Genomic DNA, 23,573 nt, shown 5'->3' on the forward strand with positions numbered 1-23,573 from the left:
TCTGCCCTGGGCACCGACCCCCACCCCAGGGGGCTTCTGCATGTGGAGCGAGGAAGGGGGTGGCCGGTGTAATCTGGGGTTCTGCCCCCTCCCTGCCCACACGAGCACACACACGTCTGCTCTTCCCTCAGGCCTCTGCTCTGGTCAAGTCCGGCTCATGCCATCCTGACTTTCAGTGCAAGGCCCCAGAGGAGTGGCGTCAGGGTGGACTGGGGCACAGCTGTGTCTCTGGCTCTGCGGGGGGAGGAGGAGAACCAGAGCGGCAGCGGCAGTTGGGGAGAGTGATCATGGCAGCCTGAGCTTGGAGTAGAGAGGACCCGTCCCCTTCCCACCCCGACCCCAGAGCTTCAGGGAGTAGTGGTGGCTTGTCCACCTGAATGCCCGACCCTTGGTTTGCTAGTGGCCGTGGCAGAAGCTGAATATCCGCCTGGGATCCTTAGTGCCTGCGGCTGCGCCAGGAGTGGGGCCTTTGTCCCAGACTCAGGATGTCCTCTGGTGCCTTGGGTCCCCCTCCATCCCCTACAGAGTCGGTGGACAGCAGACCCTACCAGCAGTGGAAGGGTCAGCCAGGGGTCTGGAGCAACCTCCTGGGTGTGGCCAGTGACTCAGGCAGCTGTGGCACTTCCAAACCACTGTCTGCGCCGCCAGGTGCTGTGGTCACTGCAGGAGAAACAGATGTTTGCTGTCACTGTTTATGCTCTTGACAAGCATAGCCGTCTCCACCCCATCTCCCCTTTGAGGCCTGAACATGTGTTGCTGCTGGTTCGGGGAAGCGGCTTACTCCACCGAAAGACATGGCCACGGTCAGTCTGGGGAGCTGGGGCTGGCCGGGTCTGCCAACCCCCACCCAGGAACCTTCCACAGTGCCCTCTGGGGCAGGTTGCTCAGAACTGCAGGGGCGGCTCAGGTCATCTGGGCCACCCCTCATCTTCAGCTCTCATCTAAATCGGAATAGGCAAACTGCAGCCCACAGGCCACATCCACAGCCACCTGCCTTCTCGTAAGGCGAGTTTGGAACACAGCCGCTGCCACGTGTCATGTAATGGATGCTTCTGCTCCACAGCAGCTGACTTGAATAGCTGAGATCAGAGACCCTGAATGGCCTGCACATCCCCAAAGTATTTACTGCTTGGCCCTTTACAGAAAAAGTTTGCTGACCTCTGGCCAATCATGCTGAGCGGGATGGCTTTCTTCCCTGTCCCTTCCCATGAACCCTCAGAAAGTTATTTCAGGTTATGGAGGCGTATTTCTTCTGCATCTTCATTTAATATTGACAGTCTTCATCGTCAAACTGATAATGATGGTGACGATTAAAATAATAGTCCTTTATTCTTAGCTCTGGGAAGTTAGCCTCTTTTGCTCCTTTGACCTTTGATAAGTGGCTGTTGTATCTGTATAATTATGTAACTCTCTTCTGAATTGTTATGTAAATTATTTTATCAGCCTTAAGAGCAGGGCCAGTATCTTCTTTAAAGAGGCAGAGCTTTGTATCCGCCTGGTCAGGCTTGAAGGGCTCCGTCTCCCCTGGGTACAGCTGTTCACCCACCAAACATGTTGGCAGACGGCAGCTCTGCTCCCTTTCATTGGTACTTCTATATTTTACTTTTTAGTTTAGTAAAAATTAATAGTTATTGAGCACTTAACAATGCTGAGCACAGTTTAATCCTTACAGTGACCCCACGAGACAGGTCTTTCTACTCCCCATTTTACAGTGAGGAACTAAGGCCTGGAGAGGTCAAGTAAGTTGTCTAGAGTCACACAGCTCAGATGCACCAGGGTCAGGATTCAAACTCCAGCCCTGGAGGTCAGGTTCCCACCACTGCTCTACACTGCCTTGCCTCATATCCGCTTCCAGGGAGTCTTACAGTGAGCAGCTTGGGAGGCCCTTGGCAAAGCTCCCCCTGGTGCTCCAGGAATGGGCCAGTAATGAGCCAGGACAAGCTCCTACAGAGGCTTCTTTCCCCCTTCATCCTCTTCTCATCGCGGGAGTCCAGACTGGTGTTGGATCTTGGGTGCTGAGAGCCTCTCTCCATGGGGGACCCACCTCTTTACCAAGAGAAGGGTCCTAGCACCACCCAGTGGGAGAGGGTGGAGCTGGAGGCCTGGGCCAGCTCAGGAAGCGTGAGCCCCAGGACCCATTCGCGGAGAACTTGCCGCTGCCCAGGTAAGGGGACACTGTTCCCCCAGATTCTGGGAAGCTGGCTCTCGGAGTGCCACAGTTAGGTCTTGGGCAGCCCTTTCTCAGGCTCACCAAGGAGCCAGGAGCAGCTGAGAGGAACAGAGACATCTTGCCAGGCTGATGGCAGCAAAGGTGAAAGGTCATTCACTAGCGGCTACCAATTTTGTACACTGCGTGCAAGGCCCTGGCCTTAGGAAGGAGCCGGGCCCCTGCGATAGCCACACCTGCCAGCCCAGTGCAGTAGCTGGTCTGCCGAGGAAACAAAACGAGCAGATGGTTCTTTTCCTTCCTGAATGTTGGGTGTCGCACCTGCTGGGCTGAAAGCTGTTCAGAGCCTGCCTCCGGGATTTGTATCAGCTCTCTTGGCGGGAGCCCAGATGAAGTTAGAAGGATCCCTCGCTGGACCCAGTATGTGGCCTGGCCTCTGCTGACTCTCCCCTGGGGACCTATCTCAGCTCATCAGACCAGTCCAGTGACCTGGCCCCTACAGACCCCTGGGTAATGATAGAAGTCCCAGATCATGACAAACACAGCCTCCTTGTATTTGATGTGGGCCAGGCCCTGTGGAAACACTGTTACATGTTGTCTCACAGCATCTCCAAGACAACCCTAGTATTCTTGTTTTACAGACAAGGAAAATGAGGCTCAGAGGCTGTCACAGACCCATGGCTGAGCCTGTGGAGTCTTAAAGCTTAGATTCAAACTGTTTATTATCTCCAGAGTTCATATAAACAGATTTTTTTTTTTTTTATGCCTATAGCACCTGGTCTTCCTAGGTGGTCTCCCATCCAAGTACTAACCAGGCCTGACGCTGCTTAGCTCCTGAGATCAGACATCGGGCTTGTTCAGGGTGGCATGGCCATAGACCATGGACCATGGCTCCACTGGGGTGCGAACCCAGGACCTTCTGCATGTAAAGTAGACGTGCTAACTGCTACACTATGGAACCACGTCCTAAACAGACTTCAGATGCCAAGCCACACAGGACTTGGCCCTGGGGACCCTGGTTTTGGTGAACCAGCCACAGGAACATCACTGTGCCGTGGGGGGAGCTGAGAGTGGACACTCTTACAGCCCAGGCAGAGTACTGTCCCATGGGGACCTGAGCCCAGGCTGACTACTCTCCCACCATCTTCTGGGCCCAGACTAGAGGAGCTGTCTCTCCTATGGGTCCACCAGATAAGCTCATTTTCCAGATCGGGTTTCTAGATCTCCTCCCTCCCCTACCAGCGGGGCAGGCATCCATCCGAGCTCAGGGTCCTGCGGGGTCCTTCCACTGGCTGCCCCCTCCTCAAGGTGCCCCCTCAACGCCTTTACCCTAAGGCCTTCCTTTGCTGTCCCCCGGAGTTTCCTGAGGGCCCAGGCCTGCCCCTCATGCGGAATGTCCAGCACAAGGACTTTTCAAAACCAGGAGTGAAGATGCACTTCAGATCTCGTCATTTCTGTTCTCAGCTCACTGTGGATATCCCCTCGGCCCTCCTCAGGGGTCTCACCATTCGGGAAGACACTGGAGACTCATGTGGGCAGATGCTTATGTGTTTACGACCTGTGTATAGTAACAGTCACGTAATTAACAATTCGTCTCTTTTTCTCCCTGCCCCCCGCTATTGCTTCTAAGATTAGCTTCACAGTCTGGTGCCCATTTTACAGGAGCAATAATGGAGGAATAGAGATGATTTCATGCTTCTTGCTTCTACACTGTTGTGTTTTTCTTCATTCTATTCAAATTGTGCTCATTCACCCCGCTCCACATAAGCAGCTCAGGGTCATCTTTGAGACTGAGCTCAAAGATCTTGTCCTCTGAGCATCCTCAGTGTTCCTCGTATCCTCCTGGTTCCCACAGAACTTTGAACTTGCCTCTTACCAGCAGTACTCACGAGGCACCTGATCAGGAGCTGTGCACATTCCCTGGCTAGTTAAGTCTTTCTTAGGCCTGACTCCTGAGTGGGCTGGATGCGTCCCTTACAGCTCGTATGCGGGAGCCATCCAGTATTTGCTGAATGAATGACTGAACTTATTATGGTAAAAGTTTGAGATTTAGGAGATTTAGAAGCTTTAGTCACCTTCTTCCATCTGCCTCTGATTAGCCGTGTTTTTTAGAACGTATATTCTATCGAGAAGCCATAGTAGCTACGACAATAGCCTAGCACCATCTGGACTCAGAGTGTGTTACATGTCACATGCATAATGATGGTTTGTCCGGCGGGGTCCACGCCTCATTTTGCAGAGGAGGAAGCTGAGACTTGGCCGATCGCTGTGGACAGGCTGGCTGACGGGACTCCTGGCATTCTGCATTCTCCCTCCCAACTTTCTGGAAGTCCAACCAGGCATTATTATTTCTTCTGGACTTTCCTCCCACCCAGAGCGCTAATTCCAGCGAGTTGCCAGTGTATCATATCTGAGCGCGTTTGTTTGATTTGTTCTACCACAGATTCCAGAACGGGAGCAGCTCTCCATCCCAAAGATCGAGTCTCCGGAGGGCTACTATGAAGAGGCTGAGCCGTATGACATGTCCCTCAATGGTACATCCGGGGCCGTGGCTGGGGATCGGACGGAGTCCAGCTGCTCTCTGCACAGATCCTGGTGCTGGAAGCAGAGGACAACCTGGGCTGCTGGTCCCAGAGAGCGGCCCAAGCTGAGAACTGGGCCAAGCGCACTGGGCATCTGGTCTGGTGGGGAGCTGAGACCTACAGCAGACCAGCCCGCCTGCAAGGAAGGGCTCAGGGTGGTCCACGATGGTCCTGGTGAACTGTCTGATGCTTTCGGTGTTCCAGCCTAAATGTTGCCAGGTTCAGCCCAGAAGTGGGACAGAGGAAAGACGTGTTGGTCAGACTGAGGCAGAGCCCAATTTCCAGGGTTCTGTCGTCGGACTCACAGTTACTGTGCTCCCACTGTGTGCCACATACTTCTAGAAGTCAGGAACCCGGAGCATTGGGAGAGCTCAGCAGTCACAGCCCTTAAGTTCTGTGAGAAGAGACAGACGACAAATAAACATAGGAGGCGTCAGGGGGTGATAAAGATGGAAACCAGCAGAGGCTGGCGTGGGGCAGGAGAGGGGTATTCTTTAGATCTCCTCCCTCCCCTACCAGACTTTACATAGTGTGACCCCGAATGAAGGGAAGTGGGCGAGGCAGAGAACTGCAGGAAGAACTTCCCAGACAGCACGGTACGTGCAAAGGTCCTGAGGCGGGAAAGTTCTTAGCACGTTTGAGGAACAGCAAGGAGGCTATCGTGGCAGGAGCAGGGGAGGGGAGGGGAGGGGAGAGACGGCAAATGGGGACGCAGAAGTCAGGTGCAGGCCACGGTGAGGACTTTAGCTTCTCTCTCAATGACACCGCGAGCCCTTGGAGGGTTGCTCGTTGGCCGACCTAACTTAGGTATTAAGACGATCACCTGTCCTGTGGGGACAGGGCTCGCACTGGAGCCATCTGTCCTTGGCCAGGGTTCTCAGCCTGAGGAAGTCAGATCAGAAATCCTCTTTAACACAGAAAAGCTCCAAAGGTTCTGGGAGAAAGAGATGGTTGCGACCTTACTCTTCCGGGCAGCTGGTCCACTCACTCTCCCCTTCTTACCTCCTCCTCTTTCCATCCTTTGTAAGCGAAGAGTCTTTGAAAGTGTAAGCGATTTGCAAATGTGAGAGGTGAGGGTCCCTGGTGATGGGAATGAACTGGGCTGACGGGGGCATCGTGGGTTCCATTGAGAACAGGACCAGGGATGAGACAGGACCAGTCGCCTGGAGCCTCATCGGATTCTGCTCTTTCTTCACGTTTCACCTACTGCCCGCGGCCCCGGGAACAGTGTAGGAGGGAGGGCCTGTTCGGTCTGAGGTTGTCTTCTTCTAAGAGGCTGGTGTGGTAGGCATAAGTCACTCAGCTTGAACCCACTGAGTGTGTGAGGCATTGCCGAGCTACCGGCCACGCTGTGATTTCAGACCGAAGCTGAGGGTGTGGTGCTGCTGTCTGGCTGTGTCTGGAAGGTGGAAGCCGTGAGTCACCATGGTGAGACTCTACCTTTGTTGCATCTTCGGCCTGGCTCTCCCGTGGGTGTAGCCTGTGCCAGCCGGGGCCTGCCTTCCAGACACTCGCAGGGGCCTGTTGTGGGGCAGACACCTCATCTTGACACAAACAAGCGATCAGAAGGACCTCAGCTTCTTGGTGTCTGTTGCTAGACTGTGAATTCATTAGCCAAGAGTGGGGGCATCATCACAGGGTCAGCTCAAACACAGCAGTGGGGTTGGGAAGATGCCAGGTTGCCTTTCGTCTCCTGCCTGGACAAGGACGAAGAGTGACTTGGGGAGAACAGGCCACATTTGCCACAAAGAGGGGGCCTCACCTGTGATATAAGCCGGCCAGTGTGTTGTCCCCCACATGGGTTTGAGTTGTAGCCAAGAGTGGGGGGATCATCACAGGGTCAGCTCGAACACAGCAGTGGGGTTGGGAAGATGCCAGGTTGCCTTTCGTCTCCTGCCTGGACAAGGACGAAGAGTGACTTGGGGAGAACAGGCCACATTTGCCACAAAGAGGGGGCCTCACCTGTGATATAAGCCGGCCAGTGTGTTGTCCCCCACATGGGTTTGAGCTGTGAGACGTGCAGGTCACAGCAGGAGGAATGACCGTTGGGCTCTGGCCCCTTCCTCTAGTTGGTTGGCCAGCGGCGATTGTGCTGACTTCCTACAAAAGGCCAGTGTCTTGGATTCTTGTCCTGCTTTGTCAGCACTTTCCCCACATTGCTCCTCAGGGTCAGGCTCTTGTTTCCAAGTAAAACTTCAGTAAGTACCCCGCTGGCCTGTGCAGGGGATAATCGTGTCTGTCCTGCTTGCCCAAGACACCTGCTCCTTCATTGATGTCTCCTGCTTGGGTAATAACCGCTGCTGTAACAAGCAGTCCCCTTTCAGTTCATAGTCACAATACAAATCTGCTTCTCACTCATGGACAGTTCGATATGGGTGTTACTGGTCAGTGGGTAGTGTGGGTACCCAGGCTTCTTCCAGGGTGGGCTCTGCCACCCTCTGAGGCCACAGAGTCCTCTGCAGAGAGAGAGAGAGAGAGAGAGAGAGTGGAGAACCCCTCTGTGTGTCTTAAAAGCACCAGCCAGAAGGGACACACATCTCTCTACCCACGTTCTGTTGGTGGTGATTAGTCACGTGGTCATCTCCGGATGTGAATGAAGGGCTGGGAAATGAAGTCCTTAGCCGGGCTGGGGCCTCTCCTGACAAGCCCACACCTCCACAGGGAAAGCACTGACTTCTGGTGAGCAGGCGGCCACGTCGCCACCTCCAGGTCTCTCTCTCGGTATCTCTGTCCCTCTCTGCATCTTGTCTCTCTCCAGCTTGCCTTCGTCTGTGTTTCCGGATATCATACAGGTCATTCTGGCAGATTTCCTCCCACTGGAGTCCCCAGATGGGTGCGGGTGCCCGAAGGAGTCGTTTATGCCACGATCACCTTGGGTACTGCTTGTCCCCCGAGCTGGAATGCCGTCGAATCTGTGCCTGCTGCCTGGCTCTCAGACAGGGTCATGCCCCGAGTGCGGCCACTGCTCTCTTCCTGCTCTCATGCCGGGTCCTGCATGCCATGTGTCATCCCTCCAGCAGAGACTTACCCTGCCTTCCACAGACCCCTGCCTGTGGCATCTGAAAGCATGGCTGAAGGACCCCGCGTGTTGCATGGTTGTCCTGCCCTCTGTTCCCGAGGACAGGACACAGTGGGGTGCAGCCCACCTAGGGACCGCAAAAATGGGGACGGAATTATCTGATCATCCTGCCCTTCACACCTATTTGCCCTAGGACCCCTGGAAGCCAAGTATGTGTTTTAAGAACATCTTACATTTATGGTGGTGCTCTATGATTGCTCTTGGGGAGAAACAAAATGAAGATATTTGCCCAAAATATCCTCCAAGCTACTCCACGTAGCTTGAGGTGCTATGATTTTGCTCTTTCTTCTCATCTCTCTGCATCCCCTGCCGAGGTGGACGGGCAGATCTTAGATTTCTGAGTAGCCCCAGAAGCACGAAATAGGCAGCGGCCTGGGCCAGCTTCTTCACACTGAGCTCTGGAGCTGCTCCCATTACTTTTTGTTACGGGAAGGGGTGTCGCAGGGACCTTGCATTCATGCTTATTTCACTTACTGTACACATAATACAATACTGACAATAAGGACTTTTTAAAAATTTATTTAAATTCGTTTCAAGTATACAGTGCATTGGTGAGACATCTATATAGTTCATAAAACGATCCCCCCAATTGCTCCCTCCCTCCCCTGGCCCTCCGCCTAGCCATCGTATTAATGCTATTAACCGCATTCCCTCTTTTTCTTAAAAAATAAAATCGCCTCGATCCTACCACCAGATCAGATCAACTACTTTGAGTCCTCCCTGCTGCCTTTCAGTCCTGATCTGTTTGCATAAATAACTAAATGTGCTTTCTCTCTTACCGTCATATCTGTCGAGTTGCAAAATAGTCTTCAGGGTTTTCATTGATCACAGTTGCATGCTATGCTCCTAGCTGGATGAAACCATGCTTTCCCCATTCTGTTTCTGCTGACTGTTAAATTGTGCTCGAATTAATGTCTTAATGCATGTAAACTTCTCCCCTTCCTTCCTTTTTGAAAAAACCAGTTTCCTAGGGTAAACTCCCAGGACCGGGATTCTTGGGTCGAAGGATACAGGTGTTTTTATAGCTCTTGAAACAGCAGGCTGCCAGACTATTTTCTGAGAGGCCCATGTTGGTTTACGTTGCCACCGGTAACGTGAGAGTTCGGGGTCCCACACTGGGTAGCACTGCTATTTTCAATCTTTGCTTGTTTAATAGGTGTAAAATTCTGAACTGGGCAACACTTTTATTAAGCCGTGAAGAGGAGTGGTACCACACAGCTTTTAAAGTGTTATTTTCAAAAATATCAAAAATGTAAAACACGTTTTTATTGGCATCGTAGTCAGAATAACTGTGGCAGTGGCCTCATCTGTTTTCCTATATTCGAATTCAAGTGTAGCTCTGTTTTCTTGGTATGCAGGGACCTAGCTATGCAGGTGGTAGAGGCAAGGGGCTTCTGGAGAAGGCAGGACAAGGGGCTTCTGGGCTGTGTCTTTCCTGGAGGATGTCATGGGGAAGAACGAGAGGCTTCATTCATTCACCCTGACTCGAGGACACAGATGGTGTGTGTAGGAGTCACAGGGAAGCCCATGGTAGACCCACTCTGTGAGAGCAGCCCAGTAATGGGAGCAGTTGGAAGGAAGTGAGCTCCCCATCCATGGAGAATTCAAGCAGAGGCTGGATGGAGCGCCATCAAAGTTACAACACATAGGATTTCTGTACTGAGCCAAGGGTTGGACCAGAGACCTTGAGTTCTCTGCGTCCCACTTTTGCAGGCTTTATTGATTGATTGATTGATTGATTGATTGTGTGTGTGTGTGTGTGTGTGTGTGTGTGTGTGTCCGTGTCCGTGTCCGCCCTTGTGCACTAAGTTTGTGCCGAGAGGTGTTCGGTGGGGGAGAGAGAGAGAATAGAGTCTGTGCAGGATGAGGTAGATTTTGGAAAAGATTGCGACCATGAGGAGAGCCTGGGGGAATGGGAAGGTGGCCCCTTCCCCAGAAAGCCATTTCTGGCCATGGTTCCTTTTACCTTTTGTTTCTGAGGTGCCATATCCCCTCCCTGCTTCCAGGACAGAATCGGGTCAGAGCGGGTCCAGCCGGGCAGACAGCTCTTGGAGGCTTGCCACGTGCCCAGCTCTTGGCTCAAATGGTGACCCCGTCCTCCCGGCCCCTTAGATGACAGAGCGCCAGGCCTGGAGAACCAGAAAGAGCCTCACCCATCCACTTCATCTTTCAACTGAGAAAACAGAGGCCTTGAGTGGGGTCTGAGCATATGGTCCAGGGCAGTCTGAGCATATGGTCCAGGGCAGTCTGAGATGACAGGATTTGAGGAGAGAAAGGGAGAAACCCTTGGTTTTAGGTTGTTTGTGTCTGTGGCCAGAGGTCCGGAGGTGAGGGCCGGAAAATTTGCCTGGGTCTGTGGTTGGCAGCTCTGGAGCTGGTTCAAGAGCCTGGAGGGGCAGGTGGGTTGTGGCCTGGGGGCCAGTGGCTGCTCCTGCCTGCTGCCTGTTGTCCCCCCTCCTGAACGAACGCGCATGCTTAGGAATGTCCCCTGCTTGGCGGGGCTGTGACCGAGCGCATCTTCCTTGCAGAGGATGGAGAGGCAGTGAGCAGCTCCTATGAGTCCTACGATGAGGAGGAAGGCAGCAGAGGCAAGTCGGCCCCCTACCAGTGGCCCTCCCCTGAGGCCAGCATCGAGCTGATGCGTGACACCCGCATCTGCGCCTTCCTGTGGCGCAAGAAGTGGCTGGGGCAGTGGGCCAAGCAGCTCTGCGTCATCAAGGACACCAGACTCCTGGTCAGTTGGTCTCATGTTCTGGTCTTCTCTCTCTTTTGGGGGGAGGAGATGGTCCCTAATATCAGGTGGTTAGACTCCTTTATATCAGATTTTCATCACTTTCTAACTTGAAATCGTACATAGAATTTTGCATGCATGAGTGTGCTGTTTCTTTTTTTTTAATTTGAATTTTATGATTTCTTATTGTCAAAAAGGTAATGAGACAATCTGATCAATCTTCTAGGAATGCGCTTTTTCCGAGGTAGAAAAGTCTAGTCGTTTTCATCAGACCACCCCTCCCCCACCCCCATCCCATCCACATTTTTTCCAGGGACCTTTTTGTCCCCAGTCTGAGGGCCTGTTCTTCCCCGCTTCCAGGACACTGGAGATTGGGGGTGGAGCCTGCTGCCAGGTCAGGGCTCCCCTAGCCCTGGTTCTGGCTACTGCATGTCTGTGTGGCATGAGAATCATAAATTAGGTGTTTTCTCAGAAGTCACAATATTTTGCATTACTGATTATAAGACAAGACCCATGAAGAAATCAGAAGGTATTACCAGAGCCCTGTTTCCTGTTATTTAAAGTAAAATTCACAGTTTTATGTTGTGATTTGAAGTTCCGTGGCATCATACAAACACCCTTTCCTCACTGCTCCCAACGTGCCCTGCTCCGTGCAGATGCGCCGTTGGGTGACCCCGTTGCAGCCCCACGAGGACCCCCATTTTGCAAATGAGAGACCGAGAGGCACAGTATTTTCTCTGGTAGGGGAAGAAAATCCCTTCTTTGCTTTGCTAGCAATATCATCCTCCTAACCAAGCAGATGAAAAGCTTAGTCTTCTTCCCCTGTGGACCCCTTGCCGGGGTAGCTGAGCGAGAAACGCAGAGGCGGAGAAATGAGACAAGCGTGTTCCACCCCGGATATGTGAGTGGTGCCTGTAGGAGACGTATTTTAGGGACCAGCCAGGCCCACAGTGAGGTTAGAGCAGCTCAGATAAGCAGGTCCCGGGGCCAGTGAGAAGTGAGCTTGAAGGAGAGGCAGACGACCTGCCTGTCTGATGCCGAGACCAGGAGTTGCCTTGTTTTGAGGTTATGCGTCTGGCCTCTGGCTCTGCGGGGCCCAGCCCAGCTCTCAGCGGGTCCTGCCACGCCCAGCAGCCCCTCCCTCCGCAGACCCCGGCTGGGCTTGGCACCCCTGGCGAAGCGGTGCCTCGTCTCTTTGCTTCCAGTGCTACAAATCCTCCAAGGACCACAGCCCTCAGCTGGACGTGAACTTGCTGGGCAGCAGCGTTGTGCACAAGGAGAAGCAAGTGCGGAAGAAGGAACACAAGCTGAAGATCACGCCGATGAACGCCGACGTGATCGTGCTGGGCCTGCAGAGCAAGGACCAGGCCGAGCAGTGGCTCAGGGTGAGGGAGCCCCCGGGGGGGTCGGGTGCTGGGGAAACGGGCCTGCTCCCCACAGGGCCTCCTGGGACCCCTGCAGTTCTGGCTCCCCAGCTTTTCCCGAAAAGGATCGATGTTGTCCGGGGTAAAAGGTCTAGCTCGTTCCAGGTCCCAGGGCCTCCTGCGTTCTGAGTGGTAGCAATCGGCCTTGGGGAAATGGACCGCAGCACTCTGCTGCCAGGTCCGCGTCCTTCTCAGTGCCCTGGACGTGGGTTCGAGTTGAAATCGTTTTATCTTCTGGCCTCTAATGATACGTCATCAACCTCCTTATTAAAAAAGAATAGATGTCACTGCCACTTGTTACTTACCATGGGCCATGCACTTTGAGCAAGTTTAACCCACTTTTAGCAAGTATAACACACATTGCAGGAAGCTGGGTGCTGTTAATGTCCCGTTTGGAATGGAGTTTAAGGCTAACAGGGAGGAGGTGACCAATCAAGGCCAGCTGGCAAGTGGCTGCATCGAGTTTCAAGCCCAGAACTGACCAGGGCTGGGTTCCGTCACCACCAGTGCACACGGTCACTTCTGCTTACACTTTCCGTGACGTAGCCCGCATGAGGGAGCACCTGGGAGGGCCCTGCCACCCCGTATTAAAGACGGGCTTGACGATTCCCGAAGGCGTAAGATTTGTGTCAAGAAGATGCCCACGGTTGCAGAGGAATCTCCAGACCTAGCAGGGCCCTTGGTGAGGCCAGAGAGAGCCAGAGGCCCCTTCCCTCCTTTCTGCGTCTCTGCCACGTCGATGCATTTCCATTCAGGAGCATTATATCCGCCCTCCACCGCCGTCTGTACACACACACAGATATGCACTCACATGCACGCGCGCACAAATACTTACATACGTGCACGCGCACCGCACCCATCTGTACACACACACAGATATCATGCACTCACATGCATGCGCACACAAATACTTACATACGTGCACGCGCACCGCACCAGCTCCCAGCGCCCAGTGTCGCTCCCCTGACTGCCCAGACCCACCTGCCCTTCCCCTGACGCCCAGCCTCCCTCTCCAACGCACGCCCTCTTTCTCAGACCTCTCTCCTCCCCACCCTCAGTCTTGGTGGTGGTTTAAAGACAAGAACACTTTGAAAAGACACGCCCTCTCTATTGGCCTTCACGGGCCCTTTCCTTCCTGCTCAGGTGAGTGCAGAGGCAGACTTGGCCGGAAGCACCCGGCTCTTGAGAGACTGCACACGCTTGCACTCGGGTGGGACCGGTTAGCCTGTCCAATGGGCTCTGAACCAGACGCATCTACCTACCTGCCCTGGGCCTCTGTGTCTCAACTCTGCATAGTCATACCTGTGCCTTCAGAGTTGGACAGATATATGACAGTAAATAGGAGACGTTGAGTTTGGAACAAGAGTCCCAGGAACGGCAGGCACAAGGCAGAACTCTTGCAGAGAAGTGGAAACGCCACGCCCTCGAGCCTGGACGCTCGGCCTCGCGTGCTTCCGTGTATCTAGGCCCCAGCCAGTAAGGATGCTAATGAACGCGTTGGGATGAGTCCTCACAGCGGCCATGGCACAGGTGTTGTCCCATCTTACACATGTGGTGGCTGAGGCTCAGTCAGGCCCAAGGTCTGTCTCAGGAGTGAGAAATGCCTTACCTCTCCCCGTCTCCAGAGCTATTCTTCCTTTCATTCTTTAGCTTTTCTGATTTTAACCCCTTTTCGTAAACGGCTCTCGGCGGAGACTGAAAAAGGAGGGTCTTTGAAATCACTCTTGCTGAGTCCATATCTCCAAAGCGCTTCCGGCTGGGCAGTGTGATTGTGGCTGCCTTGGGCCCTTATCCTCTGGGAATCCCCCATGTGGCCCCCGGCTCAGAGCAGGGGTGCTGCTTGGTGTGGCCAGTGCCACCTCTGACCTGCGTGCCCCTAGCCTAGGGCTGCAGAGCTGAGGGATGGCTGCTCTGGCCATCTTTGGACTTTGTTGTAAAAGTCTCCACTTGCCCACACCCAGAACATATGGGGCCTGCAGGAGAGAGGAACAAGCCCCACCCCCATCACAGCCCACACAGCTGGGTCCTGAGGCCACATGTGGGCCTGCTATTGGGGGTGGGGTGGCTCTTTGTTCTTGGGAAATCATGCGTCTTCTCTCTTACCTCTATCTACTCTGTCGTGACCTTGAGGGGCTCCAGCTTCAGTGTGGTGTGGGTGCAGGCCAGGCAGGCCTCAGGGGCCTGGGCCTCTGCTGACAGCCGCCTTCTTCCTTCAGGTCATCCAGGAGGTGAGCGGCCTGCCCTCAGAAGGAGCATCCGAGGGAAACCAGTCCACCCCAGAAGCCCAGCGCCTGAACTGTCAGAAGGTAAGGCTCTACTCTGCCTGGAAGGCGAGTCCAATTCCATGTTTACTCCATAAAAATGAAACGTATAAAATCAGGATCTTTGGCTTTTGCGTTCCAGCCCAGTTAGTAAGCAACGCGCAATGCTTGGATAAGGCGGTCCCTTCAGCTTGGCAGGAAACTGATGGAGCCGATGCGGATCTGAAATATCTTTTTGCTTGGGCAAGGGGCGGGGGAAACGCTTGATCGGGACAAAGTCACTCTGTCTTCCATTCTTCGGCAGGGAGATTTACTGTTCCAGGCTCTTTCTTCCCACTCATTCCCAGAGTTGGGGAAGCTGTCTCGATGTTGACCCCGGCCGGACGGCTCCAGTGCTCATTTGCAGGGAACTGCGGGGCCTCTGGTGAAGGATCAGAGTCAAGAAAGTAGGGCTGGGGGCTGCCCGAGCGGATGACCTCACATGCAGGGTCACATACCATGTCCCCGAGTATCTGCAGGCAGATGCCCTGAAGCCTGGGATGCACAGAGCAGCCAGAGGGGTCACTGTTTGATCTCAGGGTCCTGTAGAGGGTACGCAGAGGGCTTGGGCAGGAATGACGGCCTCTGTTCTTTGGGAAGGCACGGGCCATCCCCCGTGTAGAAATACGGACAGCCCTTTTAGAGGGGCCTGTCTTAGTTGTCTCCCTCATTCCTTGGTCGACAAGAAACAAAAATCAGTCAGCTTGGGTTTCCATCACGTTGGGGTGAGAATCAGCAGCTTTCCCTGAAGACCTGCATGCAGTGTTCCCTGGCCAAGGACGTCAGTCCTTGGTCCCACCTAAGGCCAGCCCTGTTGGTTGGGAGTCCCCCAGCTTGTTTTCCAGAGGTCTGCAGTAAGTGCTTCTAGAAGAAGCTTGATTGGAAACGTCCGAGGGCTTCATACTCGAACGGCAGCAGCCGCTCCCCTCCGATAGGGACTCTGCAGACGGGCTGTTATCCCTGTTTTACACACACGCAGAGCAGGGTTTCGAGAGCTGGAGAATGTTTCAGTCGATTCTCAAAACGTATCTTTGTGCCCCTGGTTTGTGTGGGTGGTTCCCAGCTTGACATGAGCTTCAGTTCGGACGCCGACTCTAAGGCCACCCCCGGGGCTGGCTACCTGCCCTCCCCACTGGCTGCAGAGCTGCTGTCATATCAGGCTGAGCAGCCGTTTCGAGAACTTGTACACGAGGCGAAGGTGCTCTGGGACAGGGCAGGGCGCCTCAGGAAGGGAGGAGGAAGGCAGGTCCTCCAGGGAGCCCCGGAGGGAAGCCCAGCCAGTGTCCCACCAGTGACCTGGGCTCCAGGGCGACCCCTACATTCAAGAGTAATCTATTATTTTCTCTTAAATTGTGGTCTCCGAGGTAACCATTTCCAGATAAGATCACCCACTGTCTCTCTCTCTCTCTTCCACAGCCAGATTTAACTGAGAAGTACCTGTTCGCCTCAGAGTATGGCAGCTCTGTCGATGGCCATCCTGAGGTCCCAGAGACGAAAGATGGTACCAGTGCTTATGGCCTTTGGCCTAGGATGGGGAGGGGGGACAGGATCCCAGGCCGTGAGGTTCAGCTGTCTGGCTCCACCCTGATGGGTTTGAACAGCCGCCTCCAACATGCTTCCAATTTATAAACTCCTTGGGAATATTACAGCTGACAGATCCAGGAAAACGGGAGAGGCGGCCAAATTTAAGTTTCATGAGTTGCCAGGGGTAGAATATTCTCTCATCTCTTATTTGCTAACAATTTCAAATCTCTCTGAGCCAAATACAGTCAGTCTGTAAAGATGCTCAAGCGCTGACACATTGCATGAGAGAAGCTGATGTGCCACTCGAGCGTGCGATGCTAGAGACACCTGACTCTGGCCTGTGGACCCCGGTTTGGGGAGCAGGCGTGTATCTGTGTGTGCACGTGTGTGTGCGTGCATGTGTGCGTGTGCAGGGAGGGGCAGGTGTGGGAAGGGTCTGTTATTTTCTCTACCCTTCGTAAGGGCGTGTTGCCAAGCTGTGGGCTGTGCTCGTGGCTTTCTCTCTCGTCTTGACAGTCAAGAAGAAGTGTTCTGCCGGCCTCAAGCTGAGCAACCTGATGAACCTGGGCAGGAAGAAATCGACCTCGCTGGAGCCTCCAGAGAGGTCCCTCGAGACATCCAGTAAGAATCTTAGCCACCTTCTGGACCAGAGGGCTTGTCCACTGGGCTGGAGCCTGTCTCCAGGACAGCTGCTCAGCTGATGAAGGCAGGGCTTTTAGGGCTCACTTTAAACGTCTTCACGGATGGTGAGCTTGTCGCCCATAGTTTATCTTCACTGCAGGTGGTTCTCAGGTCTAACCAGACTCTCGCTGCAATGCAAGATCTTTTGTGGAAGTGAAGGGTAATTGATGGCTGTTCTCCTGATGGTCTTTAAAAGTCTGTTCATTCGATCATTGTTTATAGGGCATGGCAGGCACAGTGTCAGTGACGGGGACGAGCAGAGGGAGGACACAGTCCTAAGAGCGTAAAGCTTAAGAGGGATGATAGCTTTATGCCCGTGAACACACACCTGCCGCCTCAGCAGCTGTAAGGACTCGGGGGCAGAGATGGCTTCCTGGACCTGAGCCTTGAAGGACACACAGGAGCTAGTTGGGCTGGGGTGGCACCCATGGGCGGGAGATGGGCCCTGGAGAGATGCATTAAGGGGCCCCCAAAACCCATGTTGCTGGGACAGAGGGTGTGTGTAGGTGCTGGGAGGCTCTTACAGGTCACCTCTGCTGCCCTCCCTCAGCCTTGAGGAAACCAAGGCCAGGAGAGACACCTTTCCCAGAAAATGCCCTGGGGTGGCGCCCATCATTGCATGCCCTGCAGGCTGTTGCTGTCCACCTTTGGGCCCTTTCCTCTTCCTCATGCATCCCATGCCGCAGCCCGGGCTTTCGTCCTGAGTCCCAGTTTGTTCTGCGTTTTGAAGCTGGCCAGGTGGCTGGGGGGTGGGGCGGAATGGGAAAGTGGCAGAAAAGGCCTCACCTTTGGGCCTTCTGCTTCTCCAGCCAGGCACTGGCTAATGGCCTGGCTCTGCCGGTCCCTGTGGCTTTGAGGCATCAGAGCCTGGTTACGATGAGTCACTTTGGGAGTTGTGGCTGGATGTTATTCAGCAATGAACCATGCTCCTGCCCCCTGTGGCTGGGGAGGGGCCAGAGAGAACACAAGGGCTCTCCTTCCCGAGATTCAGCATCCGAGCTCCCACCCCTCCTCACCCAGAGTTCTTTTTGGTCCACAGTTCTTGTGATGGGTGAGTGGGGCATCTGCCCAAATGAGCCAGAGGTCCTAGGTCCTGGGCTCAAATTCTTCCCCTTTGCTACCTTGTGATATTAACATGGCTCTGAGAAATTCACGATCCCCACAATTCATGATCCCTGCTGTGTGGCCAGCACTGGCTGGGTAGGAAGGTGGCCATTCACTTTGACCCTACTGTACAAGTCTAGTTCATTCCGGCTAAGGTTCCAAGTAGCCGCCATGTCCTTATGGTGGAGGAGGCATCTGCTTTGGAAGCCAGTGCCCCTGGGATGGAGAACAGCACTCCGGAGCGTGCAAAGCACCCTAAAGACTGGATTTTACTCATCTTTGCAGCCCCAAGGATAAGGCTGTGCTTGGCACATGGTGTCAGGTCCCTAAATGTTCATCTAACTTTTTTTTCCCTTGGGGGTGGTGAGAAGCTTGTCCTCTGCTTGCAACCATTTGAGAATAGTAAAGGACTGCATGGTGGCTGCCGGCTGCCTCTGCATGCCAGGAGAGAGAGGGGCTCCCTGCTGGAGAGGCCCCGGGGGTAGACCCTGGGTGACGAAGACGAGCATGGCAAGTTCCTGCCGTGAGAAACTGTCCATTGGAGGCTGACGTGGAAGCAAAGGGTCTCACTGTTCTGAATCCAAGTGTCCTGAAGGCAGGCAGAGCAGAGCGTGCAGGACCCGGGGAGGGCCAAGGCCAGCCGCATCTGGAAGGATGAGAAGGAGTTGGTGAGGGGGAGGAGGACTTTGCAGGCTGAGACCGAGTGACCCAGGGATGGCAAGGCGGTCGCGCAAGCTGGGAAACTAAGGCCGTCGAGGCAGAGGGATCACACCTGCAGCGAGGAGACCCTGGCTGGGGCGAGCCTCCTGCACATGGCCTGAGTGACTGGAGGCAGGCAGAGGGCTGCTGCTGGCCAGACGCTTAGTGCCCTGGAGATGAGTCCTGGGCTGGGGGATCCCACTGCCCTGCACACTTGCATAGCGGCCTGGCCCAGTCCAAGATGCAACACACTTTTCTTCTAGACACACCATTTGCAAATACTAGTAGAGCTGTGCTGCCCACCTTCAAAAGGTCTAGCTGCTAACACAAAGGAGGGGGAAAAACACACTGAGATTCACAGCCCGAGCTCATAAAACTTCTCGGGCAAAGCCTGACCAGTCTTGGAACCCTGGGAGGCCCGGAGGTGGTGGCAGCCTGGACACCCCTCAGCCACCCCTGCCCTCCTGCAGCCTCCTCCTCTCCTGCAGGTTACCTGAACGTGCTGGTGAACAGCCAGTGGAAGTCACGCTGGTGCTCCGTCAGGGACAGTCACCTGCACTTTTACCAGGACCGGAACCGCAGCAAGGTGGCCCAGCAGCCCCTCAGCCTGGTGGGCTGTGAGGTGGTCCCAGACCCAAGCCCGGACCACCTCTACAGCTTCCGTATCCTCCACAATGGCGAGGAGCTGGCCAAGCTTGAGGTACTGCTGGCCCGTGGGGTAGGCAGGGGCGGCCTGGGCGGGGAGGTTGAGGCGGTTTGCTGCAAGTCGTGGAGATTCAGTGAAGTTGTGCCTTATTTTTGTTTCCTTTGCCTGAGATTGTTTGCATTTTTTAAAATTTTCCATTCCCTTTCTGACCTCAGGGTGGTTGTGTTAAAGGAGTGGACAATGAGTTACTTCCTGCACTTAGGGCAAGAGGAGTATTTATAACTCCTGAGCTGCTGGAAAAACCTGGGGACTCACAGTGGGTTTGATTTAGTTTGTGTATCACCAGATGGAGCCTAGTACATGAAAATGACGACTGTTAAGGCTTATCTGGGGGGAAGAATCAGGTTTATGATACATTTTTCCCACTCCCCGCCCTCTGTTTGATGTAATGTCACACTTACAAAATAAGAGGTGACATAATGCCTTGCACTGAGCTGGGTGGGCCTCAGCCAGGGTTTTTCACACGCACAGAAGCACAGACTTCCCAGTTCACTCCTGTTCATCTAGTCCTGGATCCTGGGGTCTTCATCCAAATTTTGTTTCAATGCTGCCCTCTGGTGGCTAAAAGATCCACATACCGGTTGCTTCTCAGACGAGTTGACAAGTTTAGACTAATACCTATTCTCTACTCAGTACAATATGTGAACAAGACAGAGATGCTCCCTGTCCTCATGGAACTTACATTCTAGTGTGAGAGTGAGATGTTGTTATTCAATTAATTACCCAGTTACTTAATAACAGTTGCTGAAAAGTGGTGGGTATGAGTGAAAACCATCGTGCTGGGGTCAGGGCGGGACCACATGAGAGACACCGAAGGGTTTCGGGGGGCGCTGGCATGCTCAGATTCGGGTTTTGAGATGCCTCCTCTGTCTGTTGAATGGGGAACAGATGGAGGGTGGGGGACAGGGGCCAAAATGAGACCTGCTAATAAGCCGTAACAGTGGCCCAGGGCAGAGACGGTGCTAAGCGGGAATTCGGTGATGCCTGGGAAAAGCTCTATGGAGAAACCTGCCTGAAAATGAATGGGAAAAGGAAACCAGCTAAATGTCACTCGGCTCGCAGCTGCCTCCTTGGTGCAGAGAACGTAGCAGGAAGGTGCAGAGCTGTGTTGTGTAGTGCCCAAGTGGTAGCTGTTTTTCCTCATGAAAGTAAACATGTAGTATTTATAGAATTCCCAGTTTTTTCTCATTCTAATGGCAAGAAACAACATTGGATTGGCATTCCAATAGAAATACCCACTATATGTATTTGTTTAGAATTCATTGTCCCCTGGAAAAAACCTAAGGACCGGTTTCCCTGGGATTTAGTTCATGATTTGGCAGAGATAGTTGACCTCATATAAGCTGTTTAAGCCATCTTGACTATCGGAACCATAAACAAAAATAAATTTGAATTTCGTTACATCTTAGGGGATCCAGGTAGTCTTGTATGTTTGGATTGGGGTAATACACGGTGACAGTTCAAAAAATAGAGGTATCAACCTAAAATACATAAAATTTTAACAGTTCTCTCCCAGTCCATTAGCCTTCTAGAAATACATGTACGTAAATCACGTCATGCTTGGGACGAAGGTGCTGGGCATCATGAGGTCGCGTCAAGGTATCACTAGTGGCAGAAAATGTTATTTGGGGTCCCCGTGGGATGGGAAATACCGGTGAACATGAAGGAGCATGGCCCCAGGCTCTCTCTGAGGCCTTGCCCAGGGTGAGCATAGGGGCAGGGGTGCTGTGCCCAGCCAGTGGGGGTCTGGGCATGCTCCAGACCTGCTCATGTCCCTCTCTGCCTCCTCCTAGGCCAAGTCTTCCGAGGAAATGGGCCACTGGCTAGGCCTCCTGCTCTCCGAGTCGGGCTCCAAGACAGACCCAGAAGAATTCACCTATGACTATGTGGATGCAGATCGGGTTTCCTGTATCGTGAGTGCAGCCAAAACCTCTCTGCTGTGAGTCTCAGGGCCTCTGTCTTCTCCCTTCCCTGTCTTAGTTGTGCTTCTCCACTCCAGGCCCAGACTGGCCTCTATGGCCGTTCGAGCAGGGTGGCTGCTGAGAAGTCAGGGTCGGCCAGCCCTGTCCTCCCGGCAGCAGGAAGACCAGGGCCAGGGAGCTGCCCCGAGGGAGGCCAGCCTGGGAACGGAGCCAGGCCTCCGGCCACGGGAGCTGCAGCATCCTCGGCTTGGATTAGATGCTCCCCAGATCCTCGTGGCTACGTCGGCACGTTTCCCGACCCCCCACCCCTTTAATGCTGATTCAGTACCTTCCTGCGATTCCTCTCTGGGTCCCCAGCACACCCTGGAAAGAGCAGGTGCTCTCTCCGCTTTCCGGATGAGCACACTGGGGCGCACTCAGGGAGAAGCGCTGGGTTGTGTGGCTGAGGAGCCCTGTTGGAAGCCGGCCAAGCCCATGAAACAGAATCTCTTATGTACAAAATGGGGAAAGTCTCAGGTCTGCACTGCCCCAAGTGTATTATGAAGATGAAACGAGAGAGGATTTTGTTGTCGGAATTCTAAAAGGGAATCAGGTGACGAGAGGATGCCGAGGAGGGGGCGGGGCAAGGGAAATGTGTTTTTCTGGCAATTTGGAGCCGAGGGTTCTAATAGGAAGGCCCTAGGAGGAGAAGGGGGAGCTTAATGAGTTTGTGCTAAAATGAGGCTGGAGCTGGACACCGGGTCTCCCACTGCACCTCTTGTCATCATGAATCCTTGGAGACTGGGTGGCTTTGACACCCAGCCCCGAATCTCCTGTGTCTTCCAGACTGATGCAGAGAAAGTTCTCAGAGCCGAACACTTACATTGACGGCCTGCCCAGCCAGGGGTGCCAGGAGCTGCTGTATGACGACGTGGAGATGTCAGAGCTGACGGCCACAGTAAGGACGCCAGTGGGGCAGTGGCCTGGGGCTGTCCAGTCCTCCTCCTGCCAAACCTCAGTGCCAGCTTAGATTGTCCCTAAGACGAGTGCATTCCAAGTCACCTGCAGGGCCACCGGTGCAGGCAGGTTATCTTTTGTACTGGGACGTGCTGTTGGGATTGGCAACGAGGACACCATTAGCCTTTGAGGACCAAACTGATAGTGGAGCTGGAATCCTCCTGCTGGAAGTGGGTTCCATTTATGAGACATGGGACTCGGTGCGGTGCTAAGGGCTGCTGTGGATTAGCTCCCTTCATCCTAACCACCTTACAGGGAGGTACGACTACCCTCTTACAGAGGAGGAAATAAGGTTCAGGAAAGTTAGTCCTCTGTCCTGGGTCTCCCACCTCTTGAAAGGCAAATCCCAGACTCGAACCCTGACCTAACCCCTGCTCAATAGGAGGTGTCCCCAGGGGAAGGTCCCTGCCCACTGCAGCACAGGGAGGTGACAGGAGCTCTGCGGCAAGGCAGGTGGCGCCTCTACAGCCCAGGGAGCAGAGGCGATGGTGAAAGCCACCTGACTCTCCTCTGCAGGTGGACCCCGAGGAAGCCACGCCTCCCACAGATGCTCTAGCTGAGTCCGACCCTGACCGTGTGTATCTGGACCTCACACCCGTCAAGTCTTTCCTGCACAGCCCAGGCAGCACCCAGGTCCAGGCGCGCTCCCCCACACCACCCCACCTGGACCCTCCAGCCGAGGCCCTCCCTGCAGACGTGGGCCTGGCCCCAGACGAGCCCCTCATCAAGTCTGCAGAGACCCCGGAGTTTCAGGTACAGGCCAGCCGCCCGCAGGTGAGCCAGCCCCACCTGCCCAGGCCCCGTGGCCAGCTGAGTCATGTTTGCTTTGTCCCATAGCCAGTGCAGCAGGAGAGTCTGGAGCCTTCCCCGAGAATTGCAACAGTCAAAATCCAGACTGAACAACAGAAAATCTCCTTCCCACCAAGCTGTCCTGACGTCGTGGCTGTAACCCCAGCGGGGGCCAGCACACCTGTGAAGGACAGGTTGCGGGTGACCTCTGCAGGTACCTGTGCTAAATAAGAGTCTGATGTTTTGGAAATGGCTCAGAGAAGTTAGCCCAATCCGTTCCCTTTCCGATGAAGAAACAGAGGTTCAGAGAGGTGAGGGGACTGGGCCCAAGGTCAATCAGTGATGAAGGCGTGGGCCGAGTTTCCTTTCTGTCCTGGTGTCCAGCTCTGGTCTGTCAGAGCCCCAGGTTCCGTCTGCGCCTGCGCAGTGGGATGGAGACAGCCCTCACGTCCCCGCCTGGCTAATAACCTGGGGGTTCCCGTCTCTGGGTTTGCAGAGATCAAACTTGGCAAGAATAGGACGGAAGCCGAGGTGAAGCGGTACACAGAGGAGAAGGAGAGGCTGGAGAAGCAGAAGGAGGAGATCCGGGCTCACCTGGCTCAGCTTCGGAAGGAGAAGCGGGAGCTGAAAGAGACCCTGTTAAAATGCACGGGTAGGGGCCTCCCAGGGCGGGTGGGGTGCGCCTTCAGCCCAGGGGACGTGTGGGCGGGGGCTGGCTGGCAGAAGAGTCGGGATCCATGCACCTGACTTGCAGCCCTGCCAATCTTTGGGAACAGGTGGATGCTCCCGCTTAAAGTCCTCTCCCCATTGTGTCCTCAAAGGTCACTGTCCTGTGCAGAGAGACCCTCTGACCTGTTGTCAATAGGACC

The 23,573-nt window shown here is 54.2% G+C and overlaps 1 protein-coding gene across 3 annotated transcripts in view; it reads left to right on the plus strand.

Moving 5' to 3' along the window:
* AFAP1L2 (actin filament associated protein 1 like 2) overlaps positions 1–23,573 on the plus strand; it is a 36,061-nt gene that overhangs the window by 10,067 nt on the left and 2,421 nt on the right. Inside the window, exons 4-16 of one of the 3 annotated variants that reach the window (XM_025039190.1) lie at positions 4,611–4,701; positions 7,542–7,625; positions 10,357–10,562; positions 11,765–11,944; positions 14,200–14,289; positions 15,700–15,784; positions 16,324–16,428; positions 18,780–18,991; positions 20,791–20,936; positions 21,745–21,856; positions 22,432–22,668; positions 22,753–22,918; positions 23,201–23,356. In XM_025039190.1, coding sequence (XP_024894958.1) covers positions 4,611–4,701; positions 7,542–7,625; positions 10,357–10,562; positions 11,765–11,944; positions 14,200–14,289; positions 15,700–15,784; positions 16,324–16,428; positions 18,780–18,991; positions 20,791–20,936; positions 21,745–21,856; positions 22,432–22,668; positions 22,753–22,918; positions 23,201–23,356 — 1,870 coding nt within the window. Of the gene's footprint in view, positions 1–4,610; positions 4,702–7,541; positions 7,626–10,356; positions 10,563–11,764; positions 11,945–14,199; positions 14,290–15,699; positions 15,785–16,269; positions 16,429–18,779; positions 18,992–20,790; positions 20,937–21,744; positions 21,857–22,431; positions 22,669–22,752; positions 22,919–23,200; positions 23,357–23,573 lie in introns of all 3 variants that reach the window. The other 2 variants (XM_025039188.1, XM_025039189.1) reach the window with 2 other exon arrangements.

This window comes from Pteropus alecto, unplaced genomic scaffold (assembly GCF_000325575.1).
Source record: "Pteropus alecto unplaced genomic scaffold, ASM32557v1 scaffold177, whole genome shotgun sequence".
In the NCBI taxonomy this organism is placed as follows: Eukaryota; Metazoa; Chordata; class Mammalia; order Chiroptera; family Pteropodidae; genus Pteropus; species Pteropus alecto.